The 18,337-nt window shown below is 46.0% G+C and overlaps 1 protein-coding gene across 1 annotated transcript in view; it reads right to left on the bottom strand.

Moving 5' to 3' along the window:
• pot (papillote) overlaps nucleotides 1–18,337 on the bottom strand; it is a 62,637-nt gene that overhangs the window by 7,700 nt on the left and 36,600 nt on the right. Inside the window, 2 exon segments of the mRNA XM_045766628.2 lie at nucleotides 1,618–1,852; nucleotides 5,221–5,327. Coding sequence (XP_045622584.2) covers nucleotides 1,618–1,852; nucleotides 5,221–5,327 — 342 coding nt within the window.

The raw sequence follows: 18,337 nt of genomic DNA, 5'->3' as shown, positions 1-18,337 counted from the left end.
CACTGCTCTGTACATGACACTACTGTGCACACCTGTTGTCGTGGCACTGCTCTGTACATGACACTACTGTGTACACCTGTTGTCGTGGCACTGCTCTGTACATGACACTACTGTGTACACCTGTTGTCGTGGCACTGCTCTGTACATGACACTACCGTGTACACCTGTTGTCGTGGCACTGCTCTGTACATGACACTACTGTGTACACCTGTTGTCGTGGCACTGCTCTGTACATGACACTACCGTGTACACCTGTTGTCGTGGCACTGCTCTGTACTTGACACTACTGTGTACACCTGTTGTCGTGGCACTGCTCTGTACATGACACTACCGTGTACACCTGTTGTCGTGGCACTGCTCTGTACATGACACTACTGTGTACACCTGTTGTCGTGGCACTGCTCTGTACATGACACTACTGTGTACACCTGTTGTCGTGGCACTGCTCTGTACATGACACTACTGTGTACACCTGTTGTCGTGGCACTGCTCTGTACATGACACTACCGTGTACACCTGTTGTCGTGGCACTGCTCTGTACATGACACTACTGTGTACACCTGTTGTCGTGGCACTGCTCTGTACATGACACTACCGTGTACACCTGTTGTCGTGGCACTGCTCTGTACATGACACTACCGTGTACACCTGTTGTCGTGGCACTGCTCTGTACATGACACTACCGTGTACACCTGTTGTCGTGGCACTGCTCTATATATGACACTACCATGTGGTTTGAGTGCCACCATGAAGGAATAATAATCCTAGGATCTATGAAGAGATATAACACTACACCCTTAGCCACAAGGACCCCTAGAGCGAGTGTTGACCTTAATACTCTAACATGTGTCTGTGTACGTGCTGGATACCAAAGATATCAGCTTTTACGTAATTCAAATAATAGGTGTAAAAGTCACGGTTTAATACAACAAAATTCAAATAAAATAGAATCGTCTTTCTGACAAAAACAAAGCAATTACGATCTTTCCAAGTATTTAGAGCAGAGGAAATAGAGAAAGTGCGCGTGTGTGGCTTCACGTGTCCTTGTGTGTCGTCGGGTCAAGACAATGTGCCTGAGGCTGGGAGCCAGGAGTCTCACCCTTATGGTGGCTCAAGCCCCAAGCTACATTGCTCGTTAAAGACCCATAACCATGATATGTAATTATTGCATCACAGCTTACTAAATTATCGTAATTTTACTATACACCTTACAGCTACTGGAGAGAGAGAAAGCTGTCATATATCTATAAGAGAATGCTAGGTGTTATAAAACAGAGAGGTTATATGCAGGCAATGAGTCACAATAACGTGGCTAAAGTATGATGATCAGACCACACACTAGAATGTGAAGGGACGACGACGTTTCGGTCCGTCCTGGATCATTCTCAAGTCGATTGTCTATATCGACTTGAGAATATTGTCAATATCGATACAATCGACTTGAGAATGGTCCAGGACGGACCAAAACGTCGTCGTCCCTTCACATTCTATTGTGTGGTCTGGTCATCAGAGAGGTTATATATAATGATCATTAATAATACTCCCCTGTTACAAAGCTCTTGAGATATAATCAAATCGAAACACAAAGTGACGAAGATAATTTGGATTGTATCTTACCCTGTTTGTACCACAGCCCTTGAGTGGTAGTTCCAGGTGGTACTTGGTCTTGCCCTGACCCTGGACACGACAGGCTGAATTTCGGGAGCCATTCGGGTAGATGATGCCGTAGAAGGGTTCTTTGAACTCCACATCTACCAGCATGTAGCCGGAAGCGCAGTTCAGGGTGGTGTTGGTCCGCTCGGTGAAGATCTTGGGACCGATCTGGTCTAGGTCCCTGGAGGCCCCACCAATCCTGCGCCACACAGAGACAACACTCGTAATTATAAAACGGTTCCACGGTTCGAGACCTCATGCACCCAGGTGAAGGAAGGAAAGTATGAGGTGGAAAGTGCCAAGCCATCACGACTATATAGCCCTGGGAAGGGGTCAGGTTCGGGAGACATCTCCCGTCACGCAGGGTGCAGTCGCACCTCCACATATCTCCAGTATCATCTATTGATACTGGAAATGGCTCAAAAGGGCCACCACTTATGGGCTATTCATGCCCAAGCCACCTTTTGGGTGGCTTAATCTTCTCTCTCTCTCTCTCTCTCTCAGGATAAGGATTTGGGATAGGACGAGGAGGGAGGAATGGTACCCAACCACTTGGACGGTCGGGGATTGAACACCGACCTGCATGAAGCGAGACCGTCGCTCTACCGTCCACCCCAAGTGGTTGGACAGCCCCGGTGAATGGAAACTCATAATTACTTAAGAACATAACAAACAACACTTCTTTTCGCTTGCTTACGCTCACATTTTTTTTTTTCACTCGTGCATTCCTTTAGAGTTTGTTTACGTGTTCATAATTGGGAATACTTTTATCTATCTTTAAACTATAGAAAGCTATTTAAACAAACCGTTTATATGCAGGTATCTACTTTAGCTTCTTATTTTGTGCATGTGTTCTGACGGTGTTGTGGGACCCCTCCCTCCCTCCCCCCCCCCCCCCCCCAGTGCTTCTATCAATTTTGTTGTTTTAGATTTAGGTTCTGGGAACACAAAGTTCCAAGTAGCACGGACTATGGTGAGCCCGTAATGGACTTACCTGGCACAGTAGCGGAGCTGTAACTCCGCTGCTTCTCTCACTGCTAACTCCTCTGAACTATATGTTTAACTGATCTCTAACCCTGTCTATGGAGGACAGAAGAAAATGTTTATATGCTGGTTAGCATTGTAAATGTGTGGCCACGTCTGTGGTAGAAAATATAAATAATAATAAAAAAAAACTGCTAACTCCTCTATTCCTAGTAAGTATTGCGTCACCCTTAAATTGTCTCGCTTTCTCGACCCTGACCACTTCAGCACTCTACAGTTTAACATTTGTAACATTTGTAACATGTGGGGTGTGAGGATATTTTGTGCAAACCAGTTTAGAAAATGAGCGTATCAGTCGTAGAGGACGATCACCCGACAGGACCTAGTTGCTGGGTTATCTTGAGGTTATCTTGAGATGATTTCGGGGCTTTCAGTGTCCCCACGGCCCGGTCCTCGACCAGGCCTCCACCCCCAGGAAGCAGCCCGTGACAGCTGACTAACACCCAGGTACCTATTTTACTGCTAGGTAACAGTGGCATTGGGTGAAAGAAACTCTGCCCATTGTTTCTCGCCGGCGCCTGGGATCGAACCCAGGACCACAGGATCACAAGTCTAGCGTGCTGTCCACTCGGCCGACTGGCTCACAGCTTCAGGCTAAAGCTCAGTTAAACAAGAAATCCAAACAGTAATCGGAATATTAGTCCCCATGATGTCTATATAAGTCACGTCCATACCCTCTGCCTCCACTCCTCCCCCACATACACACAGCACATCTCCCGTGCCGGGTGAGTACTACGGGCTCGCCATAGCCCGTGCTGCTTGCAACATTTTGTTCCGAGTGACTGAATCTAAAACAACAACAACAAAACCGCAGCCTCCGCAGCGGGCGTTCAATCCCCGACTGTCTTAAGTGGTTGGGCACCATTCCTTCCCCTCGTCCCATCCCAAATCCTTATCCTGACCCCTTCCAAGTGCTATATAGTCGTAATGGCTTGGCCCTTTCCCCCCTGATAATTCCCTTCCCTTCCCTTCCTTCCAGGCCCTTCGCTAACTCATCAATCCCTAACTACTCCCCCCCCCCCCCCCCCCGTCGTTATAAACCTCCCTGATACCCTCTCCCGGACTCACAGCACCGCTCCTGTGCCAGGTAAGTCCACTACGGGCTCACCATATCCCGTGCCACTTGGAACTTGTTCCCAATAGCTGAATCTATAACAACAACCATCCTATCCCGGCTCCCCCTTCGTAAAATACCCCTTGGCGACCCTGGCCTCCCACAACACACCCCCATCCTAATATGTCACCCTCCTCCCGCACACCACACAGCCCATGCAATCGGCCAAGGTCCTGGAAAAAAGGGTGGGAGGGACTTTCACTTTCCAGACGTGACCAGACCAGGAGTGAGGCCAAGCCAGGCCGTCTTGAGCTCTTGGGCAAGACTCCATACCCAGCCTGCCTGTCGGAACACTCTTCTTTTGACTTATCTTAAGGAGCACTTGAGCTCAAATTCATTCATTCTCATTCTCTCTCTCTCTCTCTCTCTCTCTCTCTCTCTCTCTCTCTCTCTCTCTCTCTCTCTCTCTCTCTCTCTCTCTCTCTCTCTCTCTCTCTCTCTCTCTCTCTCTCTTTCTCTCTCTCTCGTTCGTTTGTTCGTTCGTTCGTCCGTCTTATAACAGTACAGCTGTTCTCCAAGACGAGAACACGGGCATATTGCCCTGTTCACCCATAGCAGAACAGATGCACACACACATTGCTTCACTGTCTCTTGAACAACCTATATATCTCTCACCCTATTGCTGTCCCTCCCCCCCCCCCCCACCCCGTCCCTCTCCCTATCCTTCTAGCTATCCTTAACCGTCTTTTTCCTCCTCCCTCCATTACCTTAATGGTTGTTATAATGGTTAGCGTCAACAAGGCGAAACAATGGGGCGCTGCTTGGGAGGCACGGTAGCCAAGGCTGCCATACACGGGCACAAGGAAATGTATAGGTTTATCTCTCAGAATGTTTGGTAATATGTTTATTGCTTGTGATGTGTGTCTATGTATGTATTAACACGATGTACTGAACGGGGTGAGAATAGCTTGAGCTACCTCATCCCTTTGTGTGTATTTTACCTCAATAAACTTATTTCAATTTCAATTTACACGGCCACAGGGACGGCTTCCATTTTGAGGAGAGTTAGATTCAGATTGCTTCAATGAAGCATTTGCAAAGGTGTGTGTGTGTTAGTGGCTGGAGTCCCTGTTAACGCAGCCACAGAAGGTCTCCCATAGTGGGAGAAAAGGTCTCTCACTCGCCTGTGTGTGTCATCGAGGTCACCTTCCCCAGGATGGTACCTGAAACAGTTGTTGCCTAAGTCCCCCCTCCCTTCTACGGTGATATAGGTGGTCAGAGGCGTTGTTGCCTAAGTCCCCTCCCACCTACGGTGATATAGGTGGTCAGAGGCGTTGTTGCCTAAGTCCTCCCTCCCACCTACGGTGCTATAGGTGGTCAGAGGTGTTGTTGTCTAAGTCCCCCCTCCCACCTACGGTGATATAGGTGGTCAAAGGCGTCGTAAATATTTTCTTCACAAATGAACTCACACTGCTGTCTGCTGTATGGGCGAGAGCTTCTCCTCCCCAATGTACTGAGCGGCCGCCCACGCCCACACCGCCGCCCACACCACCGCCCATAGCTTGTGTCGGGGGATCTGTGGACAAAAAATGACAAATGAGAGTTATTTTTACACCAGTTTTAAAAGTTAATATAACTTTACAATTTAAATATATTTAAAATTAATAAATACAAAATGTAAATTATTACGTTTATACTGTACGTGTTAGACCAAGACTTTACCCCGTCTCCATTTTCCACAACGTTAAAAAGGCAACTGTTGTATACAACCAGGAACGTACACCCCCAAGCAACCCACCTAACCTATCGAGGCTGAAGAACAGAAAACGTTAATATTATGGCACTTAAGGTTTGGCTAATACGCGGGATTTTCAACTGGTTGGTCGATGCCGTAAAAAACAAGATTGAGACGTATTAGTTGAGAGCGCAAGTTGAATCGATTGATTGATTGATGAAGATTAAGCCACTCAAACGGTGGCACGGGCATGAATAGCCCGTAAGTGGTGGCCCTTTTATCTCCAGTATCAAGAGATGATACTGGAGATCTGTGGAGGTGTGACTGCACCCTGCGTGACGGGAGAGGTCTCACGGACCAAATGGTGACCAAATGGTCAAGTTGAATCGTCTATCAGTCAAACACGTGACTGATAGATGTTTGACATCTATCAGGTGTCAAACACGTGAATCATATACACGTGTTTGACACCTTAGTGTAACACACCGACTAAAGTTGTAGCAACTTTTTGGCGGCAAATATTAAAGTTGCCGCAATATTTCGATGCAACTTTCCTCTAAATAAGAAAGGAAGGAAACTATCAGAAGAAAGCACCAAGCCATTGCGACTATGTAGCACTGGGCAAGGATGAGGATAAGTGTCCGCGGGGACACTTAAAAAATCCCCGAACTCATCTCAAGCTAACCTCAAGATAAGATGGGGAGCGGTGGAGACCCAGGGAGACAGGGAAGGAGGGAGACTATGAGAAGAGGCTAGATGGTCCGTGTCTTAGGACCCTTCTGAAGACTTGTTCCTCCCCAGCAGGACTCCACAAGACCTGCTGGGGACCTGCTGGGAGCTGGGAACACCGTCCCCAGCTCTCCCACGACCTCTGACTCCCTCGGCGTGACCTCGCGTGTGTCTGGTCGTTCCAGGACTCTGCTCAATCCCCACCCTCCTCCTCCTCACCCTCCCAACCCTGGAGCTCTTTGTCCGCACCTGCTTGTACCGTCCCTCACGCTAAGCTGCCACCCCTTGACACTATGCTGCTACCTTTGACACTATGCTGCCACCATTGACACCATGCTACTACCCTTGACACTATGCTGCCACGCTTGACACTATGCTGCCACACTTGACACTATGCTACCATCCCTTGACACCATGCTACTACCCTTGACACTATGCTGCCTCCCTTGACACTATGCTGCCACCATTGACACTATGCTGCCACCTTTGACATCATGGGACCTTTGCGGTATCTCTTTTGACGTTTTGATGCAGGTAACCTGCGGGACCAACTCGGAGGGTACACAAAACTATGGTACAAATATGGTACTGTGAGACTGTCAGGGAGCCATCTTAGGTGTGGAACAGCTGTGGCGCCTCCAGTGAGACTATGGACCAGCATGGTATCTATTACAGGAGTTGAGCCATCAAAGCCACCTCTTGGAGGGCCCCTTAATCTTCATCAATCAATCAATCAATCGATCAAAGGGACTACCTGTGGAGGGAGAATCGTAGAGTTACACACACAAATCACAATCATGTGATTTGTGTGTGCAGGAAATCTTTGGAGTAAAGAGGACGGCGGGATGGAGCACGTTAAGGGTGAGCCGGGACGCTGGTTCTCTCAGTCGCAGAGTTATTTACGTGACATTGATGAACAACCCAGCGGGTTTTCTTCCTATTGGGAAGTGTTGTACATGCTGCTATGGCGGTGTGTCCACTCACAAGATGAGTGGCGTTGCCCAATAAACTCGCCCCTCGGGGCAAAATTAAAAAAAAAATTCTTTCCCTAGTTATAAACAAACATTTTACGTGTCAATGAAACTCTTTGCATTCCTCCCCCCACTCTATTTCCCCTACATTGTGTCAGTAGAAACTGTCTATTGCTGTGAGAATCAGCAATGGCGACGCAGGTCTGTATTATGCCTCAGTTGAATAGTCATTGGAGATACTCTTTCCTACCTCCCTCCCTCCCTTTCCCGCCACCCGCATTATTACCCCCCTTCCCCCTAACACCTGATCTTTCCCCTTCCCCCCATCCCCTTCCCAGTACTTGAGTGGCGCAGTGGGTCACAGGGGCGACCAGCAACAACAGTTCAGTGTACCCGTCAGATTCCAGGAATAGTATTGGAACACGACACGTGAGCAGGCCCGGGTTGTTTACCCGGGAAGGTTTGGAAAGCACTGTGACGGCAAGATACACTCTCCGTATTGGTGACTTTATGTTTAGTTTAGTTTAGTTCATTTATTATGATCCCAGGCGCCGGCGAGAAACAATGGACACAGTTTCTTTCACCCTATGCCCCTGTTACCTAGCAGTAAAATAGGTACCTGGGTGTTAGTCAGCTGTCACGGGCTGCTTCCTGGGGGTGAAGGCCTGGTCGAGGACCGGGCAGCGGGGACACTAAAGCCCCGAAATCATCTCAAGATAACCCCATACCCATCTTGTGAGCGGTAGTGGAAAGGGTTACAGAGGCACATAATGGGCTCAGGGACTGAACCTCACAATTCATTTAGCTAAGCAAGTTACAATCTTGATGAGCTAGTTACATAATTCAATATAAGTCGTCACATTATCAATGGGTTCGAGATCGACCACAAGTACAGTTTCTATATTAAGCAACTGACATATGTGGAGAGCTAGTGTCACAATTGATATGTTTGTCCTGCACACCCCCCCCCCCATCCAGTGGGCAGCGGTGGATAGGTTACAATCACTTAGTTACTACCTACAGTTAGCAAACTGGGGATATTTGGCTAAAATTTCTGGTAGCAGATCATTTTGAATGAAATATTTACATTTATCTTTATGCATTGTTCATGTATCGTATGTATGTACACTTGTGTAAATAAAATAATATTTGTATTATTATCAAATGGCTGTTGCAATATAACTTAAAGAAAATGAGAGATGTGAACACTATGAAGGGGAAACTATCTTAAGTCTATGAACAGAGGAGGGCATAATAATTTATTAATAATAAATTAAAAAAATAAATACTATCACATCAGTGATGATTGGGAATCTTGCACATTTAAGAATAACATTCAAGCCATTGTTTATAGCGTATGAGGGGGGCCTCGTAGCCTGGTGGATAGCGCGCAGGACTCGTAATTCTGTGGCGCGGGTTCGATTCCCGCACGAGGCAGAAACAAATAGGCAAAGTTTCTTTCACTATGGATGCCCCTGTTACCTAGCAGTAAATAGGTACCTGGGTGTTAGTCAGCTGTCACGGGCTGCTTCCTGGGAGTGGAGGCCTGGTCAAGGACCGGGCCGCGGGGACACTAAAGCCCCGAAATCAACTCAAGATACATTGAGTACGCACCTTATGAAGCGCAAAAGAAAATCGAAAATTAATCTAATTAATTCATTGTCAGGGGACAGGCAGCCAGTGTGTGTTTATACACGTTATAGGCTTATATCGAGTTCCAGAACTTATATCTGCTCAAGAACACACACAACTATGTGGGTACACACACACTAACTAGGGAGGGGACCTGACGGCAGAGCTCGGAATTCGTAGTCCTAAAAAGGTCCGGGTTCAATCCCCGGCGGAGGTGAAACAAATGGGCAGTTTCTTTCATCCTGATTCTCCTGCTCACCTAGCAGTAAATACGTACCTGGGAGTTAGACAGCTGTTACGGGCTGCTGTGTGTGTGTGTGTGTGTGTGTGTGTGTGTGTGTGTGTGTGTGTGTGTGTGTGTGTGTGTGTGTGTGTGTGTGGAAAAAAATCATTTGATTGACGGTTGAGATGTGGGGCCCAAAGAGCCAGAGCTCAACCCCCGCAAGTGCAACTTGATGAGTACACAACTAGGTTGGTACACACAATTACGGCGGAAATCTGAGAAGCCGCAAAGTTCGAACCGCCACTCCAAAACACGGGAAGCGAGGAACAATAAGGACCTTGAACTAGCGAGATTAAGTTCATACCCTCAGACAAGCAGCTTCCTGAAGCTCTGAAGCACACACATACACTTGAACGAGCGGCCATGACATCTTGTCCATAGTGTCAGCTGTTTGCAAGATTTGACTTTACCTGTTGAGTTTGTACCCAAGTATCACTCTTGACTAATAGTGCATTAATAAGGCAGACAGATGGAATTGTCTATTAGTTAATAATGCCAATATGAGATGCTACTATAGGACACATGATTAAATATAAACTAGGCTGATATCCCCCCTAGACAGTTTGGTGCTAAGGCAGGAGGCGTCACCAAGTCAGTTACATTTTGGCGGGAAAGGAGGGTACGCCTTCGGCTGATGTCTTCCCAAATCATTCATGCAAACTGCATCTACTATCAAGAAGAAGACGTCTTCCGTTAATTGGTCGGTAAACTACTATTAGTTGCTATATAGGCGTAGAGTTTGTACTTTGGGTTGTTATTAATATTAGGTATTGAGAGTTATTGGCGTTATTTTCAGATGTGTGGGCTGCGTGTCAAATTTCACTAGGCTGTTGTGACTTACTGTCTGCATTGGTCATATATAAGGTTTTTATTTTTTTATATACAAGCATTCTTTCCTTTAAGGAAAGAACAAAGCACACATAGCGTTTCGGGCAGGTCCTTAATGCTAATTTTCCGCGGAATACGACCCGCCAAATAGTTTAACAACCAGGTAACCATTCACTGCTGGGTGAACAGGCTATGATTATGGATTCACGCCCAGTCAATCCTCCCCGCCCTGGGTATATTAAGTCACATTTGAACTAATGTAGTGACCGTCCAATATTACATCTGGTCGAACTACTAATACTGTTACTCTTGCTCTTACTGCTGCAGATAGGAGAGAGGGGCAAGAGAAGGTTCAAATGGAAGAGTTACTCCATCATCGAGTGTGGAAGAACGAAAGGGGCGGAGTTAGGGGGGAGAAGGATTCCTCGACTATATTTTCCCCTAACCAGATGCAATAGCCACCTTCCACCCTCCCTCCGCCACCTTGCGTTTCACTATCCCGTTCTATACATCCACTACTCCGTTACCTGTTCATTACCCCACTTGTTCGTCCACCACTGTTGTTTACGAAACGGTGAGGAGTACGAAAACGGTGATCATTCGCTGGCTATTCACATGGCTCTCCAGTGCGCATACGCCCCATTACATAGTCAATTTTATTAAAATTTTAGTTTGAGATCCGATTGGAGTGTCATTTAACTATCAATATTTGATATAATAATGATAATTATTATTATTAGTTGTAGTCAGGTGGGCCAAGAGGAAGATTGATTGATTGATAAAGATTAAGCCACCCAAAAGGTGGCACGGGCATGAATAGCCCGTAAGTGGTGGCTCTTTTGAGCCATTACCAGTATCAAGAGCTGATACTGGAGATCTGTGGAGGTGCGACTGGACCCCGCGTGACGGGAGATGTCTCTCCAGTACCCAAGAGGAAGGTGTTGCATTTTTCATCTAGCTGATGTCTTCTGACGTCAGAGCGAGAAGGGGAAGAGATATCAGACAGACATCAAGGAGATTAGCAGAGATTTAAGTAAGACTCCGGGACACAACATGAATTCATGTTTGTTTTCCCGCAAGCTGTTAATAAATATGGAAGCTGATCAGAATTACATTTAACCTTTGTAAATACACATTAATGACACTATGTAAAAGACACATCTAACACTTTATGTAAGGCATACGTAAATCTGTGTATCTATGTATTTACGTATGTAGGTTAGCTTAGCATTTTAAAAGCACCGAATCACCTTCTGTGGTTGAGTGTTCAATAAACCCTTGAACTATATGTTTAACACATCTCTAACCCTGTCCATGGAGGACAGAAGAAAATGTATATATGCTGGTTAGCATTGTAAATGTGTGGCCACGTCTGTGGTAGAAAAAACAACTGTTCCAGCGGGGAGTTAACGGAGAAGCCAAACACAAAACAGGTGTTTGGAAGGCAACGCACCACCCAGGAAGGTGAGCAATCAGCTCCTCGCTAAACACATTAAGTTGATTAAATTTCACGAGTTCAGGAAACGGTGGAGCAGGGAGCCGGTCGGCCGAGCGGACAGCACGCTGGACTTGTGATCCTGTAGTTCCGGGTGGGCAGAGTTTCTTTCCCCCTATGCCCCTGTTACCTAGCAGTAAAATAGGTACCTGGGTGTTAGTCAGTTGTCACGGGCTGCTTCCTGGGGGGTGGAGGCCTGGTCGAGGACCGGGCCGCGGGGACACTAAAAGCCCCGAAATCATCTCAAGATAGCAGACACACGCTCGCTCGCCGGCTTCTTCATTATGGCAGCTGCTTCAACCATAACACGAGGGAAACTAATATTATTGTCTCATTATATAAAAACAACAGTACTGCTAATCTTGTTTCTTAAGCTGTTCACTTGAGGCAGTTAAGCAGGTCCCAGCTGTGTCTGGGTACGTGACAGGATGAACAACCCAGCGGGTTTTCTTCCTGATAGGGCGTGTTTTACATGCTGCTATGGCGATGTGTTTACTCAGGATGAGTGACGCTGCCCAATAAACTCGCCCCTCGGGGTAAAATAAAATATAAAATATAAGTACTGGTCTAGACAGCCATGCCCCATGGAGTGGTTGGTATGGTAAGGCATCTCCTATTAGGATTGACTTTCGATCCCCAATGGTGGTTGCGCAGCTTTACTCTACTATCTTCATATCCTTTGTCCTCGTAGTGCTTCCTTTGTCTTCGTAGTCCTTCCTTTGTCCTCGCACTCCTTCCTTTGTTCTCGCACTCCTTCTAAGTGCTGTACAGAAACACAGAAGTAACACTTTCCCCTGGCTAATTTTCTTACTTCGTACAGATCTCGGCAGAACAAAATTCAGTATGTTCCAGATGTTGCTGTTTTTTTAATAGAAGTACAAAAAATAAGTCCTAGCGTTAGTAAATTAAAGACTTGTTGTAGTTCATTCACAACTAACCAGCGTAAACAAAGATGTCTGTTAGCACAGTGGTGACAACTCCTCCGATAAACCCCAACACTCAAGACTCTGAATTGGGTTTGAAGTCTTCAACTGTCTTAGTAAATCCTATTCTTAACATAAATTTAGCTATAAAAACGCATTACAGACATATGCCCATTGCAGGATGTAACGGAAACTTAATTTCCAAAGCTCTAGAATCTAGACGATCTAATGTGTTTCAGAAAATTAGCGTTGAATTACTGTACTAGTGACGACCATGTGGGAGACGGTCCAGGGAGTTCTAGTATGCTAACTGTAGGCACCAGGTTTCTGCTTGCCATCTGCTGCTGGAGGGTGTGAGGATGGGAATTGGGAGAAAGGTTTGGAATGGGGGAAACGAAAGGAGATAGAGAGAGAAGGAAGATGCTATAAAATACAGGAAGAATAGGTCATTCTACATTCAGCACCGCTCCTGTGCCAGGTAAGTCCACCACGGGCTCACCATATCCCGTGCTACTGGCCCCGCTTCTGTGCCAGTTAAGTTACGGGCTCACCATAGCCCGTGCTAGTTGGAACTTGTTCCGAGTAGCTGAATCTATAACAACAACAACAGGTCATTCTAATCAGGGAGGCAGGATAAGTCACACGATGATAAGAGGAATTGGAAAGGGAGAGGAAAGGAGGATGGAAGAGAAAGGATATTGAAAAGAGAGGAAAATGGATGTTTCACGGGTTTGTAATTGGAGATGAAGCTAAGGGAGTATACTTTTCATAATTTTTACTTTTAAAATCCACTATCCTTGCGTGACAGATATGTATCTTAACTGTCCAATAAGACAGATTATATTCATGAATAACAAAAAAATGTTTTCCACTATTTGCTAGTACTCCCAATACTACCAGTATAGCTAATACTATCATTGCTGATGGTACTAATACTGACTACTGCTGCTGCGTCTACCACTAGTAACCCAACACCACCACCACCACTGTTGCTACTACAACTACTACTTTGAGAATGAATGATAGGCTTCTTCCCCAAACAAGCGGTTATCTTGAGGTTATCTTGAGATGATTTCGGGGCTTTTTAGTGTCCCCGCGGCCCGGTCCTCGACCAGGCCTCCACCCCCAGGAAGCAGCCCGTGACAGCTGACTAACACCCAGGTATCTATTTTACTGCTAGGTAACAGGGGCATAGGGTGAAAGAAACTCTGCCCATTGTTTCTCGCCGGCGCCTGGGATCGAACCCAGGACCACAGGATCACAAGTCCAGCGTGCTGTCCGCTCGGCCGACCGGCTCCCCAGAGGTTAGCAGAGGTTAATAATTATTATGTAGACCTCAGTTGTTGCAACACATTACACTGCTCTATAGCTTTGCAACCTTTAGAACGATAGATAATTTTATTGCAAGACCATTGTTTCTTGTATGTGGAAGCTTAAGCTTGTTGAATCGCTGTGTAGTGTATACCATGGGAAGCTTATCCATACAGATTGTGAAGCTTTTGTATTAAATTCTATTGGGGAGTGTTGTACATGCTGCTATGGCGGTGTGTCCACTCACAAGATGAGTGGCGCTGCCCAATAAATTCGCCCCTCGGGGCAAAATTTAAAATTTAAAAAATTGTGTATTATGAGCTCTTGTCTGGCCAGAGAGAGGGGCTGCCGTGTCTTCGCTGCCCCCGTAAAGAAACCCTTGGGTGAAAGTAGACGGTGTTTATGGGATAAAGTGAACACTCACACCCATAATTATCGGCAGCCAGGGACCCCCATCACAATGGGCTGTTGACGGCCTTGCCACTCGTGGATGGCGTCTGGCTGTTTCATTGGGATTTATGTTTCTCCTTTCTTAGGGGCGGGGATCTTTTTGGGGAGGGACGAGTCTTGTTTACTGGTTTATGGGTCCCGGGGAAGGTTGGGTAACACGGGGGATAATTCTGAGAGCTCTTCTGCCGTCATGGTGATGCTAGGCTTTTAGGTTTCTTATTCATTTTAGTGTTTTTTTTATTTATTTTTGTTTACCTGTGTTTTTGTCTATTGTGAGCGGGTTTTTATTGTGTCTTGTGATGGTCTGGTTGTGGGAAGAGATTATATATTCCTTGATGGAGCCCTGTTGTTTGTGCATCGTTAATCGCCAGGAAAGAGACGTTGTTGTCTTGCATGTAAGAATGTGTTAGGTATAATGTTACTCAACTTTAACAAGGAGTTCGGAATTATATGACCGTCAGCTTCATCGATTACTGCACAATGAATGGGCCTTCAACCGAACTTATTTTAGGTCTTTTGCAACATATATGTATTACTACATTCGAACCCCCCCTCCCCCCCACCCGACCCCCTCCACATGTGAGTAGGGGGGTGGAGGGTAGAGGGTCAAGTATGTTTGTTGAGATTGAAATTGAAATTGAAATAAGTTTATTGAGGTAAAATACACACAAAGGGATGAGGTAGCTCAAGCTATTCTCACCCCATTCAGTGCATCGTGTTAATACATACATAGACACACATCACAAATAAACATATTACCAAACATTCTGAGAGGTAAACATATACATTTCCTCCTTCACAAGTAGTATGGTATCAGACGTACACACAAATACTTTTATGATTTGTTGAGATAAGCAATAAATACTGTACATCTCAAAGGGATAGAGTAGCTTAGGCTATTTCTACCCCCCCTGCGGTAGAGGGTCCGCGACCACTAGTCAACAACCCCCACCGTCAACCCTCGCTGTGGTTGTGGCAGCTCTGTGGTTGTAGCAGGTGTACGGCGAGTGCGTGGGCCACCGATCAACCACACCCTCAAGTATTGCCATGTCAGCCTTGCGCCACCAATTGCTACCCCACGCAGGGAACTTGATCAAATACAGCCGCACGATCCGAGAGACTTATCTTCAACGCTTAAAGGAGTCTTTATTTTAGTGGATGAGAGTCTTAAGCCAATTTTCAAGTATGGTGGTGGTTGTGTTGTAATGGCCGTGGTGATGTCGAGGACCGGGCCGCGGGGACGCTAAGCTCCGGAATCATGGCAAGGTGCAGGCGATGAGTCACAATACCGTGGCTAAAGTATGTTGACCAGACCACACACTAGAAGGTGAAGGGACGACGACGTTTTGGTCCATCCTGGACCATTCTCAAGTCGATTGTGAGAATCGACTTGAGAATGGTCTAGGACGGACCGAAACGTCGTCGTCCCTTCACCTTCTAGTGTGTGGTCTGGTCATCATGGCAAGGTGTTGTGGTGGCAGCAGCAGCAGCAGCAGCACCAGCAGCACCAGCAGCACCAGCAGCACCAGCAGCACCAGCAGCACCAGCACATGTCAGAGGCCCGAGGGATGGCTGCTGGTGTAGAGAGCGGGTTGTGACATGACTGACGGTGCTAACATTTCATTAGGTTCATCCATTTGCTTGAGGCGGGAAGTAAAGGGAAGGATAGCAGGAAGAGGTGGAGGAGGAAGTACTTACCAAACCGTGCTTACAGGGGGTGAAGGGACGGGGTGTGGGAGGTAGTGAAGAGAGAAACAGGTGTTAGTTTAAACTTTAAAAGACTTTAGAGTAGCCGAGGTGTGAAATGAAGGATGGGGTGAACGGGTGTGGACGTGTGGAAGTGAGGGTGGAACACCCGCGGGCAGGAGCCCCGGCAAGCACAACTCGCCTAGTTATGCTTGCGGGGGTTGAGCTTCGGCTCTTTGGTCCCGCCTCTCAACTGTCAATCGGTGTACAGATTCCTGAGCCTATTGGGCTCTATCATATCTACATTTAAAACTGTATGGAGTCTGCTTTAGTATCAGTTAACTAACTGATACTAAAAAAAAGTTCTTTCTAATATCTCTCTGGCTCGTCTAGGTACTCAGTTTCCACCTGTGTCCCCTTGTGCGTGTCCCCCCCCTGTGTTAAATAGTCTTTATCTACCCTATTAATTCCCCTGAGAATCTTGCATGTTGTGATCATGTCTCCTGTAACTCTTCTGTTTTCGCCCTCACTGGTGTGGAGGTGCGGGAGTGGGGGTGGAGCCGCCGGGGCGAGGAACAGCACGTGGAGGGGCGGGGTGGCTCTAAGGTAACGGAGCCCGACACTAAATGTCAAGGGGACGCGCCCTCTTGTCTCTCGTATCAAGACTTCCCAAATTATCTTTTGCGCGAGAAGACGCGAAGAGACAGAGGAAAACAGGTAGTGAGATACGAAGAGACGGGGGAAAGAGAGAGGGGAAGAACTTTTAAGTTAACAAAGCTGTTTGAACAGAACTCTTGTCTGTTCAAACAGCTCTGTTAAGAGGACGCAAAGAGAGAAGCATTACTATTGCGTCAAACAGGACCTCGGAACTTTGACTCGGCAAGCCAAGACAAACTCTCCTTGGACTTTTAATACTTGTTCTCGTACACTAAAGCAATCATTTACGAAATTTATTTTGTTACTAGCTGTATCCGGCCACAGCAAGCTTCCTCTGTCCCTTCATCCTCCCCACAATTCTCCCCTCCCCCATCACCTCATCCTCCCCACCATCCCCCTTTCCCCTGTCCCCTCGTACTCCTCACTCCCTCGTCCTCCCCACCATTCCCCACTCCCCTGTCCCCTTGTCCTCCCCACCATTCTCCACTCCCACGTCCCCTCGTCCTCCCCACCATTTCCCACTCCCTCGTCTGATGCGTTCCCAAATGATCTGATGTTCCCATCAGAAAAATGGGAACATCAAATGATCTAATGTTCCCATCACTGAAAAATAAGAACAGTTAAAAAACGAAATGAAAAAAATGACAAAAATAAAAAAATAAACTATGCTCACGAAATGAACGGTATGGTAAACAACACAGCTCAATTCCAATACAATGTCACACAAAATAATTAAATAAAAATTAAAATTAAAAAAAAAATTAAAATTAAAATTAAAATTAAAATTAAAAAAAAATTAAAATTAAAAATTAAAATCGATATCTATGAAAATTAAATTTATCAATGCAATCAAAAACATTGAAATGGAATCGTAACATATTTAATATAGCATGTGTTGCTTTTACGTGCAACAGATGGCGCTGTTTACAAAAAAAAACGTTTTTACCTGTCACAGGTGTGAATCACTATAGTAGGTATATAAAAACATGCGCGTATTCGAATGCAATGTTTTGTCAAAATTTCAAAGCAATTGGCGAAGAATTTTCGGAGATTACCGATTTTGAACAAATGAACTTTTACATTTGTATTTATATAGATTATTATTTCCTTGTCTTTTAGACAAAAAAGTGAACTATACATCAGATGCGATTAAAAATATAGACAGATATACCGGTTCTCAATGCCAGTATCTCTGACAATAAAAAGCAATTATGATGTATGTTTAAAATATCTAAACTATCTTTAATCTATCTCTCTATCTATCTCTATAACTATCTTTCTATCTCTAAAATATCTTTAAAATATCTAAAAATATTTAAAATATCTATCTGTCTTCTTCGACCCCTCTTTGTGTAGTGGGTGGTTGCTGTAAGGGTGAGAAGCGGGTGGGTTGGGGTGTGGGTGGGCTGGGTGGGCTTTGTGAGAGTGGAGTGCCAATAGGCTAAATGTGGGTGTTCGGAGTGGCTAAGATGCAGATGGACATGTGGGGGAGGTGTGGGGGGGGGAGGTGTAAGTTGGATGGGTGTGAGATGTACGGGGGTGGAGCAGGTGGTAGATGGGTAAGTGATGGGTGGAATTCTGGGTGGGGCTAGGCAAGTGCTGGTCATTGTTGGGTGGACTTGCAACGTGGGTGGACAGAACATGTTGGTGTGTGGGGGGTGTGGAGGGCGGGCGGTGTGGGTGTGACAAAGGATGTGGGTGAGGAGGGTGGGTAGGGTGGGTACGCACACAGTGCCGTGGTTAGGTACCAACCAATTACAAACTGGATCTACAATTTACGTTTACCAAAGATGAGCAAGTTATAGACTATTAAGAAATATATAAGAAACAATCAAATCAACATAACAAAGCCACAAAGTAACCCTAAACAGAATACCTTACCTTGA

The sequence above is a fragment of the Procambarus clarkii genome, chromosome 81 (genome assembly GCF_040958095.1).
Source record: "Procambarus clarkii isolate CNS0578487 chromosome 81, FALCON_Pclarkii_2.0, whole genome shotgun sequence".
Lineage (NCBI taxonomy): Eukaryota > Metazoa > Arthropoda > Malacostraca > Decapoda > Cambaridae > Procambarus > Procambarus clarkii.
Note: the sequence above shows the minus strand (reverse complement) of the source record. Positions and strands in the feature narration are given on the sequence as shown.